We start from the raw sequence: 16,401 nt of genomic DNA on the forward strand, positions 1-16,401 counted from the left end.
CCTGCCATGCAGGAATTGCAGCTAAATTGCAGCTAATTGCTCCTTGGCCAGGTCTCTCTTCTGTCTGGCCGGCAGTCCCTTTCCCCGTCCCTTTCCCCTGGAGAGTCTTCCGGGGCCTGCAGGTGCTCTGACCACTGGGATGTATGGCCCTTCTGATCTCCCCCTCCCCCCCCCCGCCATTGTGTGTGGGCTTTCCTTCAGGCAGCTTGGGAGGAGGGCACACATGGCAAAGGCTGCCCAGTTTGTGCCCTCTGCATTAAAAGGAGGCTCTGTTCAACCAAGAGCAGCCCAGATTGGACAGTGGCAGGGATAGCAAGGAGTTAATGTACAGAGGTCAGGAAGGTCTGTATTGGGGACTGGGGGGGGGCGTCACTCTGCTTTGGTCTGCAGGCCACAGGTGCTTTGCTACTCACCCACGCGAAACTTCCTGGCATGTAGAGAGCTGGCATGTGTGTGGCTAAAGCGGCCTCCCCCTGACTTGCTAGATTTCAGTGTGCAGGGAGATATGAGACGGAGGAGCATTTGAACCCACAGCAGCTCCTTCTGAAGTGGCAGAGGACAGGAGAAGTCACGGCATGGGCTGTTTCTCCTGCCCGTGAAGCGGCTCTTGCATGTTGCTGGATGTTTGTAAAATGACCGAGGGCATGGATGGAGCAGGAATTCCTTGGGAGTCGCAAGTGGGAGGCAGGTTAGCATTCTGTGTTGGTCTCTCTGGGCTTGAGGAACGAACGGCCAGTGACGTCTCTGGAGGGTCAGGGGATTTGGGGGGGTCTTGCCCTGCAGCAAGTCTCCTGCCCCATGATATGGGGGGGGGGCACAGAAGGCACTGGAATGGTAAAGGTAGAACTATCCCTTCCTTCAAAAGGCACAAAACTTTGGATTCTTGAGTATGCTAAAACTATCCACTATTCGAAGTGCTGAGTAAGCCCTTGGGGACAGGACCTGGGTCGTTCTGCATGCCAAGCAAGTGTTTAGCCCCTCCCCACTGCACTGTCCCTGCTCCCCCCCCCCCCGGGGAACGGGATCCTCTTGGCTCTCCCCCTCTCCCCATGGAATGAGGTGGGCAAGCTGCAACAAACTCTGCCCTGAAGGGAGAAGCAATGAGAGAGAGAGAGCTTTGCAGACTCCCTTTGTGGGGTGTTGCGGGGGGGGGGGGAGAGCACCCTGGGGACAAAGACGCATGGTGAGGGGGCGGATTATTCTGGGGCTGCATCTTGCTTGCCGCCACTTGCCACCTTCAGACCAGGTAACAGAGGTTTTCCAGAGGGCAAAGGTGCCTGGGCGCAAGGGGAGAGATTCCTGCAGGGGGGGGGGCTACAGAATTGTAAGTTGGGAGGGTCATCCAGTCCAACCCCCTGCAGGGCAGGAATCCTTCCCGCAGCTGTCCCTGGGTGGGCTTGAGCCACCAGACTTCGGGTGACCGGCCAAACCCACGGAGGGGAGGGCGATCTGGGGCTCAGGTCCTGCTTGCCGCTTTCCCACTGTCTGACCCCTGTGGGGACAGGGCACTGGACCAGACAGACAGGCTTCTTTGGGCCTGATCCAGCTGCCTCTTATGTTCCTAGTCAGCTGCATTGGGAATCAATGTGCAGATTGCGCTCGCTCCCTGCTCCTTTTGCCCGCCTTGCTCAGTAGCCTTGGCTGCCCCCCCCCCCGCCTCTTTTTCAGTGGGGTCACTTCCGTGGCCAAACCCTGTCTGGCTCTTGGGGTCCTGCCATCCAGCAGCGCCTCTCCTAACCTGGTGCCCTCCAGATTCTGTGACAACTTAGACACCACAGCTGCGTTATGGTCCGAAACATCTGGCGGGAGGGAGCAGGTTGGGTTGCCAAGGGAATCTCAGGCTAAGATATGGCGATGTTTAGGAGCCATTTCCTGGTCCCGTTCCTGGGTGGCGTTTCAGAGCTGCTGAATTTGCCTTGAATGTGTCTGTTGGGGGGGGAGGCTTTGTAAACTGGCCCCCAGATTCACTTTCCTTCTTGTTGACATGGTTTTTGGTTGTGCTATGAGTGGGCCAGTTGCATTTTAGGGTCAGGTGGGCAAACCTCTCCGGTCTGGGTTCTATGGGTGCTCCCCCCTTTTCTTACGCCTTTCCTTGATACTCACGGACTGAGTCCAGCTACGTCCTGCTCAGTCAACCCATTGGTCAATGGGCATGGCAAACTGAATTCCGGTGGGTCTGCTGAGTGTGATTCATTTGGAGAATTTGTCAATTTTGCAGATAGTCCCACTTTTAACCTTGGGTTGTTTTTAATAATGTATCCCGTAGCTGCCCGTTCTCCACGTTCTGTTTTCGATTGCATCCTTTGTACATGATGTTGGTGTTGGTGTTAATAATAATAATAGTAATAATAGAGTCTATATTTGGTTGTACACCACTTAAGTTTTTTGAGACACTTCAAAATAATTAAAAGAGATGGAGCAGCAGGAGGTGGGTAGTGAGAGGCCATCAAATGCTGCAATGTGGGTACAGCCAGGAGGGGGGGGGCTGTACAGACAGGGAGGGGTCCAGGGTGCAGGGAGGGGTCCAGGGTGGTGAGAACAGCATGTTGACTTTTTGGGATGGGCTGCCACCAGTGGGCAGGGCCTTCCCATTCCATGGGCCTGATCTAGAGAGAGCCCCGACGATCACAGAATTGTAGGGTTGGCAGGGGTTCCAAGGGTCATCTAGTCCAACCCCGGGCACTTTGTCAGTGAAATCAACTGGGTCTGATTTCGAGTGCCATTAAATGCGAGGGAAGAGGGGCCCCTGTGCATGTTCATGATGCCTGTAGAGTTGTGGTTCCGTCTTGGGACTCCGCGCATCCTTCCCAACCGGCCTGCCGTGGGAGCCCCTCCCTCTGGGCCGGCCGGTTCTGTTGCTTCTGTTGCCCCTGAAAACTGCGATTCGGCCCCTCCCAGGCACTGAATTCGCTTGCAGGGAAGGGAGTGGGGGGGGGCTCCAGGCTTGGGCTCCTGCCCGCGAGTTGACGCGTGTTCCGAGCGGCATCTTTGATAGTGGGGTGCAGTGCGCCGTTCCCAACACGTGTTCCAGGGCAGCTTCCGAGGAATAAAGTTAAGGTTTGTGGTTTCCCCAAAGTCCCCGGAAGGGTCGGATCGGGAGATGGCCAAGCAGCGCAGATTCGCAAGGCCGCCGACGGGGTTTCGGGACGCCTTTCTGATGCCCCTTTCTGGGGGTCTGGGGGTTCTAGTGCCGCGGCTGCAAAAAATAGAGACACCCCCATTTATTTCTCATTTAAACCCCGCGCAAATGGTGCGCGCAATAAGCCAGGATCGCTCGCTGCCCCTGCGCCCCGCTCTCTGCGCGCCAATAGGTTCGGGGGCGGCTCCAATCTCCGGGTGACGCTGGAGACACCGCGTTGGTCCTGTACGTGCGCGCTTTTCCTTTTGCGGGGGGGGGGGGATAGCGCCTCGTTGCATTTTCAGGAGGAGCAGACGATTCCCGCCCCCCCCCCCGAGGTTTTAAGAAGCCCCGCGCGATCCGGAGTCGGGCGTGTGAACGTGCCCAGGCCGGAATCCGGATCGGGAAGCGGGAAAGCGATGCTTGGCGGCTCTGCTCGTCTGGCGAGACCCCCCCCCCGCAGCAAAAAACAAAAACCTCGGAGGTCTGTTTGCAAAAACCCCCCAATCTGTTCTCTGCAGTCGTGGGGAGGGGGGCAATTGCAGAGGCGCGCCCCCCCCGCCAGACCAGCCTTGCAAACCCGCTCTCCTCTCCCCGATAACTGCCCCCCCCCGCACCTTTCTCTCTCTCTCTCTCTCTCTCTCTCTTCCCCCCCCCCGTTTCCATCGCTGGCGGCCAACCAGGAGCGGCGCCCTGCGTCACGTGTCCCGGAGTTTCCCAGACAAAGAACATTGGCGGCGCGGCCCCCTCCCCTCCCCCGCGCCCCCTCCCCTCCTCCGCGCGCCCCTCCCCCGCCTGCCCTCCCTCCCTCCCTCCCTCCCTCCCCCGCCCCCTCGGCGGCACCGCGGATGCTGCAGCGGCGGGACATGCGGGCAGGTACGGAGGGGCGCCGGGGAGTCCCGGGGGGGGGGGGCTCGGCCGCTTTGCACCCCCAGATCCCCAAAGCAAATTTGCACGGAGTGCACGCGCGCGGGGGGTTGTTTGTTTTCCCCCTCCTCCACTACGCGCGGGGGCTTTTTTGGGGGGGGTGTCTGTGTGTGCACAAGGCGGCGGCGAGGGAGCCCCCCCGGGATCGATTTGCAAAGAGAAGGGAGGGGGCGGGGGGGAGAGGAACTTGTCGTTCTGCCAAGGTGGATCCTGCCCCCCCCCCCGAGTCCCCAATTCGCCCGAGAGGCTGCTTGGCGGGACAGCGGGGTGGGGGGGAGGCTCTCGCGTGAAAAGTTTTGCTCTTCTTTGGGGGCGACGAGGGGGGATCATCTCTCGCCCCCTCCCACTCCCTGTGCTCTCAGCAGAAGTTTTGGGGAGCTGGGGAGGGGGCCATGCGGGGGGCTGCCCACCAAACTCCCTCGGGACCCCCATTAAGGGTGGGGGGCACAGGATAGACCCTTCCCCACTGCAGCTGTCAGCCCTCCCTTTTGCCCCTGTCTGCCCCGGCACTTCTCCAGACAGTGCTCCCCCCCACCCCACCCCAAAAAAATCCAGTGCCTGGCCTGGTCCCTGCTGGGGGTGGGGGGGAGGAGGAGTGGACCCCCCCCCCGTTTCCCAGGCAAGCAACCTCTGAGCATCCTCCTGCCTCCAAGATGTTTGTCCCGAAGCAGAAGTTTTTTTGGGGGGGGGGTGTAGAAGAGGAAGGAAGCTGGGGGGGGCTGCAGGCGGAGGTGGAAGGCGCAGGCGGGTAGGTTGAGTAGGCCTGAACATAGAGAGACCTCGAAGATTGTAGGGGGGAGAGAACAAAGCACCCCTCTCTCAACAGCCCCCCGAAAGGAAGAAGGGGCTGGGGGCAGCATGCTGCTGGCTCAGAGATCTGCCCCTTGTAGGGGGGGGGGGGAGAAGCTGAATTCTGTACAGCTGATGCCTAGGAGAGAAAAGTGAGCAGAACTTGGCAAAGTCTGGATCAGAATTCGAATCCAGAGCCACTTTCCCCATTCTGCCTCTTTAAATCTTCAGCGCCAGGAGGAATTTGTCCAGGAAGGTTGCCCTCTCCTCCTCCTCCTCCTCTTCCTCTGGTTCAGACTCCCATTCTGTTGAACTTAGAAAGCCATTTTGTTCCTCCCAGCTGGGTTTTGCTTTCCAAGAGTTTACCAAACATCACGGTAGAAGCCAGCTCGGAATCCGTCCGGCTGGGGGGGGGGGCTTCCTCTTCTCCCTCCTTAAGCCCCCTTTCCTTGCCCCCCATCTGTGTTGCAACTCCGGCCCCCCAGAGGCTCCTGAACGCTTTTTAAAGTTTAGTTTATCCAATGCCATTTCCCCTCTGAGCCTGAAGCAGCTCACAGAGGGACACGGACGTTTGTTAAACGGCACGTTTTGTTGCTAAACGTATAAATGAAATAAAAGAAAAAAATTCCTTTCAGTAGCATCTTAGAGACCAACTAAGTTTGTCATTGGTATGAAATTTCGTGTGCATGCGCACTTCTTCAGATACACATGCACACGAAAGCTCATACCAATGACAAACTTAGTTGGTCTCTAAGGTGCTACTGGAAGGAATTTTTTTCATTCTTTTATTTTGTTTCGACTACATCAACACGGCTACCTACCTGTCATGTATAAATAAATCAAGACACGATAAAGATAGGGAGAGATGCAGATGCAGGATAAATTCCACATTGCAATGAATAAACGGCACCCTTTTGCTTGCAACACTGATCATAGAGAGTTAGTTGCAGGTAGGTAGCCGTGTTGGTGTGAGTCGAAGCAAAATAAAAAAATTCCTTCAGTAGCACCTTAAAGACCAACTAAGTTTTTAATTTGGTATGAGCTTTTGTGTGCATGCACACTTCTTCAGATACACTTAGTTGGTCTTTAAGGTGCTACTGAAGGAATTTTTTAATTTTGATCATAGAGAGTTCACCATTTCTTTCCGGGAAATGCTGGAGGCGGGGCTCCTTTGGCTTCCAGGTCCTCCCCCCCCCCCCGGCCCGTACTCTGATTCACCAGCTTTCCCTAGGACAGTGTTTCTCAACCAGTGTGCCTCCAGATGTTTTGGGACTACAACTCCCATCATCCCTAGCTAGCAAGACCAGTGGTCAGGAATGATGGGAGTTGTAGTCCCAAAACATCTGGAGGCACACTGGTTGAGAAACACTGCCCTAGGAGGCTCGAGTTGTGGTGGCCCCCAACCTGGATGGCTTCAAAAGAGGATTGGAGAAATTCATGGAAGAGGAGGAGGAAGAGGAGGTCTCGGGTGGAAATTTGCTAGGATGGCTTTGCTCTGCCTTAGAGGCAAGGATGCTTCTGAATTCTGGTTGCTGGAAATGGCAGGAGGGAAGAGATGCAGGTGTCCTATTGGGGTATCTTTTCTATTAAAAAAACCAATTTTAATAATAATAATTATTAATATATATTTATACCCTGCCTATCTGGCTGGGTTTCCCCAGCCACTCTGGACGGCTTCCAACAAAATATTAAAATACAACAGTCTATTAAACATTAAAAACATCCCTAAACAGGGCTGCCTTCAGATGTCTTCAAAAAGTCAGATAGTTGTTTATGTCCTTGACATCTGATCGGAGGGCGTTCCACAGGGTGGGTGCCACTACCGAGAAGGCCCTCTGCCTGGTTCCCTGTAACTTGGCTTCTCGCAGCGAGGGAACCGCCAGAAGGCCCTCGGCGATGGACCTCAGTGTCCGGGCTGAACGATGGGGGTGGAGACGCTTTTAAACAAATACAACAACCGTTAAACACTTACTGAGCAGTACTACAGTAGTACCTTTGGTTAAGAACTTAATTCGTTCCAGAGGTCCGTTCTTAACCTGAAACTGTTCTTAACCTGAAGCACCACTTTACTTAATGGGGCTGCCGCACCGCCAGAGCACAATTTATGTTCTCATCCAGAAGCAAAGTTCTTAACCTGAGGTACTATTTCTGGGTTAGCGGAGTCTGTAACCTGAAGCGTCTGTAACCCGAGGTACCACTGTATTTGAGCAGAAAGCTGATTGGATGGGCCACTGGCCTGATCCTGCAGAGATCTTCTCATGAGAGCTTCACTCTCTGGGCAGTTTCCCTGGAAAGCAGAGTTGTGGTTGTTTTTTTCCCTTCGCTCCCCCTCCCATCCTGGACCTCTTGGCTAGTTGGGTGGGGCACAGTGGGGCTCTGGGTCTTAGCTTGGTCTCTGTGCTTTTAGGAAGAGATGCGGAGCCTTTGGAAGGAAGCAATAAGTCCAGCCTGCAAGTCTGTTTGCTTGCAGGGGAGAAGGGCAGGCAAATCCCAGAACTCGGAGCCCACCCCCCATGCCACACAGAGCCCATGTCGCCTTCCTGTGGGTCAGCCAGGGCAAGGTGGGCGAGGGACCTCGTGAGCAAGAGCTAGGAAGACCGCTGGTGATGCCACGAGTCGGTGGCCTGGCTTAAAACGTCCGAGGGGCTACTGACATGGGGGGGGCGAGCCATCCACAGGCAAATCCCCACGACCCCTAGGTGGAGACGGGCTCCGTCCTGATGCCCAGAAAGACCATTGGTTGTGCTCTGAGCATCACACTCCCCCCTCCCCGGTTGAGTCCCCCTGGCCAAGGGTGTTCTGGGTCCTTGGCAAGCAGAGACCATTTCTGGGATGAGGACACCTATCCTGCCAAACACCTGATTCCCCCAGCAGCATGGCAGCAGCAGATTTATTTTTAAAAAAATTATGCCGCCTGGTGATTCGGGGGTCTGGAGGTGATTCTGGCGCATCTTTTGCTACTGCGCTACCGCGTGACTCAGCTGTTTGTCAGGGCAGAGCAGTAGGAAAAGACACAACTTTTGCTTTGGCCCATAAAGCGCTGGGCGATATATGAATATATCGTCCAAAACTGCTTTGAAGTTCACATCGTAATAATAGTTTTGAAATATTTGAGCCGGCAATATATCGCTAATCACAATGTGTGTAAGGGCTGGGCGATGACTGCTTTTCAATATTGCAATACAGTGGTGCCTCTACTTATGAATTTAATGCATTCCGAACACACATTTGTAAGTCGAAAAAAATTGTAAGTCGAATCCCATAGGAATGCATTGGGAGAAAAAATTCGTAAGTCGAAGCAACCCTATCTAAAAATTCGTAAGTAGAAAAAATCCTATCTAAACCGCATCCAAGATGGCGGATGGAGCTCCATTCGTAAGTAGAAACATTCGTAAGTAGAGGTACCACTGTATATCACCAGCTAAGCATTGCAATGTTAAAGGTAAAGGGACCCCTGACCATTAGGTCCAGTCGTGACCGACTCTGGGGTTGCGCGCTCATCTCGCATTATTGGCCGAGGGAGCCGGCGTACAGCTTCCAGGTCATGTGGCCAGCATGACAAAGCCGCTTCTGGCAAACCAGAGCAGCACATGGAACGCCGTTTACCTTCCCGCTGTAGCAGTACCTATTTATCTACTTGCACTTTGACGTGCTTTCGAACTGCTAGGTTGGCAGGAGCTGGGACCGAGCAACGGGAGCTCACCCCGTCACAGGGATTCGAACCGCCGACCTTCTGGTCAGCAAGCCCTAGGCTCAGTGGTTTAACCACAGCGCCACCTGGGTCCCTAATTGCAATGTTATCAGCGGCTAAATCTTGCAATCTGGCGCAATGTCTGAAATAAGGATGGAGCTATACAGAGGCGAACAGGACAGTGTCTGGCAACTGCTACTACTGAAGGGTCTAAAACGGATAAACGACGATGTTATCAATCGCCACACAGTCGGTTTCACCAGCAGGCAAGCCAAAATGCACCCCAACAGGACTTTAGGTCTTGGGCTGGGCTGCCCAATGGTGGGATTCAGGACAGTCCAAAGTAGGGAATACAAATAATCTGAGGCCGCCAGGCGGCAGAAGCTGCAGTGGCAGAAACCGCTTGCCATGACCGCGATCTGTGTCGGCAGCAGCGGCAGCAAGGCCTGGCGCTGGCGGAAGAAGCAGTGGCGACTTGCAAGGCCTCATGGCGGTGGCGGTAGTAACGGCACCCCGCAAGGCTTTGTGGCGGTGACGGAGGGTGGCAGCAGTCGTGATGGTGGCCTGTGAGGCCCCTGGCAGAAGTGCCAGGCCATGCCTCTGCCGTGGCAAGGCTTTGCAGGTGCTGCAACCGTCTCTTGACCCCCAAAGGCCCCCCCTGAGACACACGGGTGCCAGCGCATGTTAAGGAGCGTATCTACGGAAAGGAGCTGTGGGACAAGTTCTCTAGCTCGGATTCTGGCATTCATAGAATCATAGAATCGTAGAGTTGGAAGAGACCACAAGGGCCATCCAGTCCAACCCCCTGCCAAGCAGGAAACACCATCAAAGCATTCCTGACAGATGCCTGCCAAGCCTCTGCTTAAAGACCTCCAAAGAAGGAGACTCCACCACACTCCTTGGTAGCAAATTCCACTGCCGAACAGCTCTTACTGTCAGGAAGTTCTTCCTAATGTTTAGGTGGAATCTTCTTTCTTGTAGTTTGAATCCATTGCTCCATGTCCGCTTCTCTGTAGCAGCAGATAACAACCTTTCTCCCTCCTCTATATGACATCCTTTTATATATTTGAACATGGCTATCATATCACCCCTTAACCTTCTCTTCTCCAGGCTAAACATACCCAGCTCCCTAAGCCATTCCTCATAAGGCATCGTTTCCAGGCCTTTGACCATTTTCGTTGCCCTCTTTTGCAGGGGGCCAGATTAGATGACCCCCAGGGGTCCCGTCCAACACTGCAGCTCTCTGATTCTTTGATAGGGAGGCTTCCCAGGTACCTGCCTGAAATCTAGTGGGGCAACTTCAGAATTCCCCCAAGGGTTGGATGCCCCATTTGAACAGGAGGGGAAATCTGTGAGTGCCCCCCCTCCAGTAACCCTTCCCTGTCTACTGAATTGTGTTTGGTCACGGAGTGTGCCCTGGTGGTGGTGGTGGGGGCGACCCATCTTGATCTGGAGATGTGGGGCAGTCAAGAATCCCCTCCCCAACGATTTGGGATCCCGGTTTCTCATGGGAACATTTCTGGAAGCCTGCTCTCCCCTTGAGCAGGTCTCTCTCCTCCCATCCCCAGCCAGTTTTAGTTGCAGGCTTTCCGCCCCCAATTTTCAGCTCAAAAAGGTTCCCTGAGAGCCTGACAGGCAGTCAAATGAAGACTGTCGCTTTCCGCTGACTTACCATCTCAAAAAAAACACAAACTGCAAGGGGAGAGGAAGAGGAAATGAAGGCTTTGGGGCCACAGGACCAAGCGCCCCCCCCTCCCGGGTGTTGCCACATGCTGTTCAGGGTGCAGCCCCTGCGCCATCAAGAGAGAGTTCGGCAGCAGCAGCAAGACTGAGAATTAGAGGATGGGGGGGGGAGGGAATTCTTGAAATTTTGCGGAATATTTGAAAAAAAATGTCACGTTTGTTGGGTTTGATGTAGTAGAGCAACGGAGGAGAATTTGTAGTTTGGCCATTTAGAATCGGCGTGTTTAATGGATAAAATGTAAGCAACATAGCTTTATAAGGGAATAAAAGAGCACTGTAGAAAGATGGGTGGGACGTCTGCCGACAGGAGAGCATTTTTAAAATTTGAGAATCTAATTTAAAAATACTATTTTAAAAAGTTTACTGGGGGAAGTTTGTGGGCTGCCAGTGGGGGGCGCTGTTTAGATTGGAGGTAGACAGGGGCGAGAGGAAGGTTTGGGTGGGGGCCGCGGGGAGCCCTGTCTGAGAAAAGAGCCTTTTTTCCTGCAGGGGACCCCATCCCTTATTCCTGAAATAATAATAATTAATAATAATTATTATTACTAATTATTATTATTATTATTATTATTTGTATAGCGCCCTATACGCACAGGTCTCAGGGTGGTTGACAACATAAAAGCACAAGAGACATAATAAAAACAAAAACATCCCAGTTAACCCCCCCCCCCAAAAAAAAACAGGAGGGGATTCACACTTCCATTATGCCAATAGCTCTCAAGGCTGCTTGACCGATAGCAACGACAATTAATTCTACGAGGCTTTATTAAGTTTTGTGAGCCCCCCAGAGTGAAGAGCAACGTATTAAAATGCAATAGGTCAGCCATCAATCGATGGGAGTATAAAACTGCAACATCAGCGGCAGGAGGAGGAGGGTCAGGTCAGACCGGCTGCAATGCCCAGAGCAGCGTCGAAATGTTTGGCTGGCAGAGTCTGAACACAAAGACCAGGGGAGGGAGCCACCGGAAAAGGGCGCCCAGGGAAGGGCCTGGTATCAAGTGCCCCCCCCAACGCGGATCTCCCTGGTCTCTTCTCCTGCATTGCAGGGGGTTGGACTAGATGACCCGGGGTGCCCCCAACCCCACCATTCTTTAATTCCCTGGGAAGGGAGCTCGGTGATTGAACAATGCCTCTCCTCCCTCCCCCAGGCTCCCCCCACCCCCAATCTCTCCTTCCCTGGGAGAGGAGGCTAGGAGCCCTCTGTGGGAATGTTGTGGGTAGCAGGAGAGGATATATTGATTAAATATTATCCCTCCTAACTCAGGCTGGTTGGGTTATTCCTACAGCAGAGTACAGGGGCCAGCAGACTTTTTCAGAGATGCACTTTAAATAAAAGGACACATTCTACTCGTGTAAAAACAAGCTGATTGAGAAGGCGATTGGGCCGGATCTGGCCCCTGGGCCTTAGTTTGCCTACCCATGGCAAAGGACATTCCCCTCACAGCAGGAAGCTACGGTAGTTGCAGTTTCATTGGACTCTCTTAAGTTCTGTTAAGACCCCTTTGATTCCCTCCTAAAAGAATAAAGACACAACAGCCGCCTTTTAAAAGTAATAAGAAGTATACTCACATTCAGTTCACAGCTGGATCCCGGAAGGCAGGCTTTCACTTAGAGCAGGCATCCCCAAACTTTGCCCCCCCAGATGTTTTGGACTACAATTCCCATCTTCCCCGACCACTGGTTGTTAGCTAGGGATCATGGGAGTTGTAGGCCAAAACATCTGGAGGGCCGCAGTTTGGGGATGCCTGCCTTAAGAGTTACAGAAGAGGGTTTGAGTTCATCCCATATGGAAACAGATCCCACCTGCTTCTGGCTGAGAGCCAGCAGTGCAGTCCCAAGAGAAGAAACGGCATCGAAAGAGAGGAAGGGGGCTGCGTGACTGGACCTTTTGTGGGGTCTGCCAGGGTCACGCCCACCTACCTGGTCACCTGCAAAGGAAGGATGCTTCAGACCAGGTGTAACAGGAAGTTCAGCTGCTGGACCAACTCCCCCCCCCCCCGGTCTGTGTCCACTCTAGGCAAATGGGAAATGTTGTATTTGACTGCTTATGTTACACCCCACACCCTGGGGGGCTTCTTCCATGAATCCGGCCTTTTCTAAAGCTATCCAAGTCGGCCACCCATGCCTGCCCCATGTGGGAGCAGGTTCTGCAGCTTGAAGAGAAGAGAAGGTTAAGGGGTGATATGATAGCCATGTTCAAATATATGAAAGGATGTCATATAGAGGAGGGAGAAAGATTGTTTTCTGCTGCTCCAGAGAAGCGGACACGAAGCAATGGATTCAAACTACAGGAAAGAAGATTCCACCTAAACATTAGGAAGAACTTCCTGACAGTAAGAGCTGTTCGGCAGTGGACTTTGCTACCAAGGAGTGTGGTGGCGTCTCCTTCTTTGGAGGTCTTTAAGCAGAGGCTTGACAGGCATATGTCAAGAATGCTTTGATGGTGTTTCCTGCTCGGCAGGGGGTTGGACTGGATGGCCCTTGTGGTCTCTTCCAACTCTATGATTCTAAGGCCTTCCTTTTCTCTCTCCCGACTTCCATCCTTTGACTGCATGTGCTCCTCCGCCCTCGGTCCTCCTCGTGAGGCTTCCTCCGGGAGCGTTTCCAGGAGGTGGGGGGGCCTGAGGAATCTGGGGCAGCCCCAGAGAGAGAGAGAGCCCCCTCCTTGCACCTGCCTTTGGGCACATGCAAAGAGGGGGGGGGCTGTGTTGGCGACTGGATGCAGACTCTCATCCAGGGCCCTTGCATCTCGGCAGATCTCGCTTGGATGCTGTTCTTCAGATTTCTGCACCTTCCTCGCTGCCCTTTTCTTGGCATGGCTCTTGGGCCAGATCCTTCCTCCAGCAACTACAGATTTGGGGTGGGCTCCGCTCCTCCGGTCCGGTTGCTCTCAGCGTGCGCAGAAACAAACTGCGTCGAAAATGCCCCCAAGTTGTTGGAAAGGGGTGGAAAGGTGTCTTGCTTGTTGTTCTTCAAGAGAGGGGGAGTCTTGGGTGTTGGCCAATTGCCTGGGGTGGGCAAGGGTTGTGTGAGAGCCTGAGTTCTCTCCCCCCACCCCCCAAATTCAAAGAACACCTTTCGTTTCCGGGGAATTCTTGAGCAGGTGGATTTGTGCAGAGCGAGATCCAGGCAAGGAGGTCGGGGAAAGATCCCACGGGGAGGGAGGGAGGGGCGGCAAGGACCTCGTGGGGAGATGTTTATTTATTACTTATGTATAAATACCACAGCATCATAAAAACACAGCCTGGTGGTTTCCAGCAATATAAAGACATAACGCCAAGCAATAAAATAATAAGAAGCTACAAATGGGAAGAAATAAAAAATGGGAGAGATGGGAGGGCCTGTGGTTCCACTTCTGGGCTCCTTCCATCTTGATCCAGACTTAGGTGGAAGTCGGGGCCATGCCAATGGCGCTGAGTCCCTGTGCTGGGGCCAGGGCTCTGATCCAGGCCAGCCTTTGCCAACTTGCTGCCCTGCAGATGTTTAGGAGCACAGCTCCCGTCTGCTTGGGGCCATGATTCGCCCGCAGGTTCTCCGACGCCAGCTCCTTGGGGCCAACGGAGGTTTCCACCGGGACACTCTTATCTTCACTCTGCCCAAGTGCTTTGGGGTGGAAGGCCGAATGTGGCATCAGGTGGGCAACTTGCCTGTCCCAGTTTGGGGAGGGTCTTTCCTCTCGTGGTGACTTGGTGTAGATGCTGGTCTGCGATGCTAGTCAGCTTCGGGGTGTGAGAAGCAGCCGGCGCCCCCCCCCCCCCCGTGCCTTTGGCGATTCCGTCTTCTGTCTCCTTCCTGGAGTGTTTTGGGCTCTTACGGGCAAAGGCGAAATCTGGGAATCTGTGCTTCCGTCCATCTCAGTTCTGTAGTCAGAAGCAGATTGGCGGGACTGGAATGAGCGGTTCTCGTTGCCTTAGGTGAGGGCATCCTGGGGGGGCTTGCTTTGTGCTGTCCTTGAGGTGCTTGGCAGCCGTCGCCACACACGCTTGCCGCCACCTGAGCCCCCAAATCTCAGACACGCATCAACAGTCTGTGTCTCGAACTCAGGCCCTCCCCTTTGGCTGCCAAGTGACCGGCCTCCTCTAGAGCCCCTGGTCCTTCCAGAGAGGCAATGGCGGGTTCTGCTTTCTTATGGGGACTGCAAAGAGAGATCCACCCCCCCATTTATTTTACCCCCATAGGCCTGTTCCTTCATAGTTGGAGAGAGCCATTGCTTGAGGCCGAAAACCTGCAATGTGAGGACACTTGCTTAAAATATTTTGTCAGAAATCCTCAAACACTCCTTTTCGCTCTTAAAAATTGGTCTTCCCCAGTTGTGGTTTGAGACCAGAATGTGGGGATATACTTGCACCGGCTTGGGAGACGGTGGTTTGGATCCCGCCTCCCTCACGCGGGATTCCCTGCAGGATCTCGGGCAAGTCAGCTCTCTGTTTCGCCTTTCCTGTCCAGTGGATTCCTGAGCGGCCCGCCCTGCAGGGTGGTTGTGATGGGAAACAGAGAAATGAGGAAACGACTTTGCGGGTTAGAAAAGCTGCCCAGGTCAGAGAAACCTCCAGAGCGGATTTCTGTCCTGCCCTGACCAAAAGCTTCTGGCCGTTTCCGTTACACTGAGACCGTTTGGCACTGAGCTCTCTGGCCGCCTGCGGATTGGAACTGGCGAGCTCAGTGTGGCTGGCAGAGCGTGTGGGGCAGGAGGAGACCCCCAAGCAGCCGACCTTTCGCCTGGAGTGGGCGGCTGCGTCTGGTGGTCTCAACCAGGCCCCTTCCGTGCCCCAAGACAGGCCAGGGGACCCCCCCCCCCACCGCCTTGACGCTGCCGCATTTACGGAGTGAGCCCCCCCCCCAGCTGAAAGGCCCCTCCCCACCCCACAAGGTCCTGCTGAATTTTGTAACTCTCAAATTCTCAAAATGAGGCGTGCTAAAAAGTTGAAGCATGGGAATTCAAAAAATATTTGGGTCCAATTAATATAATATAGTATTGCTTGGTAAGTAAAATGTGTACAGTGGTGCCTCGCTAGACGAATTTAATTCGTTCCACGGGTCTTTTCTTATAACGAAAAAATTTGTCTAGCGAATCCCATAGAAATGCATTGAATTTTTTTTTTAATTTTTTTTTGCCCATAGGAACACATTAATTGAATTTCAATGGATTCCTGTGGGAAACCGCGATTCGCTAGACGAATTTTTCGTAAAACGCATTCGTCTAGCGAGGCAACCTCCTCTCGAAAAATCATTTCGTTAAGCGGAAATTTCGTTAAGCAGGGCATTCGTTAAGCGAGGCACCACTGTATAAGGTTGCATAGAAATCGTTAAAAATTATTGCCAGGCCTTGCAGTTCAATGATTTGGTTTTCCGATAGCAGTTCATGTGCTTCTTCATCAAACGTAGACTTGCCAAGCCAGGTGCGGTCCAGTTGCAAAAATAATAGCAGATTTGAATTTCTAGCACCCCAAGCCATACTTTTTCTCACTGAAGAAATGTGCAAAAACTTAGTTTTGCCCCCTGAAATGGCCTGCCCAGTGTGCCAGCTGCTTCCGGGGGAGCATCCTTCCTGGCGAAATGTCTCTCTGCGCCTCAGAAGGAGCACCCCCCCCCCTTCTGAGCTGGCGCCAGGGTGGGCACCACGGAAGGAGGGGGAAGAGAAGCCCCTTCCCTCGTCTGCTGCCCCAACCTTGTCTGCCGTCCTCCGCAGGCTGAGAAGAAGGCCAAGGTCATTGCCGGGATGAACGCAGTGGAGGAGATGCCCCCCAGCGAGCCCCAGAAGGAGGAGGAGGCCAGCCCCCCAGCCTCGCAGCAGCCCACGGACCCCGCCTCGCCCACGGTGGCCACCACCCCAGAGCCCGTGGGGCCCGAGGCCGTGGACAAAGGGATGTCCAAGTCAGCCGACGATGAGCCGGAATACGAGGTGAGAGTGGCCTTCTGTCAGTCCACAGGGGGCGGGGGTCTTTCCCCCTGGCAAGTTGCCACATCCCTGGCTGGCCTCTCCTCTCCCCACACTGAACGCTGCCCCCCAGACAGGGCTGGCCTGAGCTGTGCAGGGCAGAGGCTGTGGGCAAGGACACCTCTGCAAGGGGAGAAGCTGGTGTGGCCGGCCACCGCTGCTGACCCCCATGCTGCCTATGGGGTGCCCCCCTCCACT

The 16,401-nt window shown here is 54.1% G+C and overlaps 1 protein-coding gene across 5 annotated transcripts in view; it reads left to right on the forward strand.

Annotated features, from left to right (window-relative positions):
- The window catches only part of DNMT3A (DNA methyltransferase 3 alpha), an 87,892-nt gene that overhangs the window by 50,938 nt on the left and 20,553 nt on the right, over positions 1-16,401 (forward strand). For all 5 annotated transcript variants that reach the window (XM_035110749.2, XM_035110753.2, XM_035110751.2 and 2 more), the window contains one exon: positions 15,955-16,167. In XM_035110749.2, coding sequence (XP_034966640.1) covers positions 15,955-16,167 — 213 coding nt within the window. The remainder of the gene's footprint in view (positions 1-15,954; positions 16,168-16,401) is intronic.

Source organism: Zootoca vivipara, chromosome 3, assembly GCF_963506605.1.
Source record: "Zootoca vivipara chromosome 3, rZooViv1.1, whole genome shotgun sequence".
Classification (NCBI taxonomy): domain Eukaryota; kingdom Metazoa; phylum Chordata; class Lepidosauria; order Squamata; family Lacertidae; genus Zootoca; species Zootoca vivipara.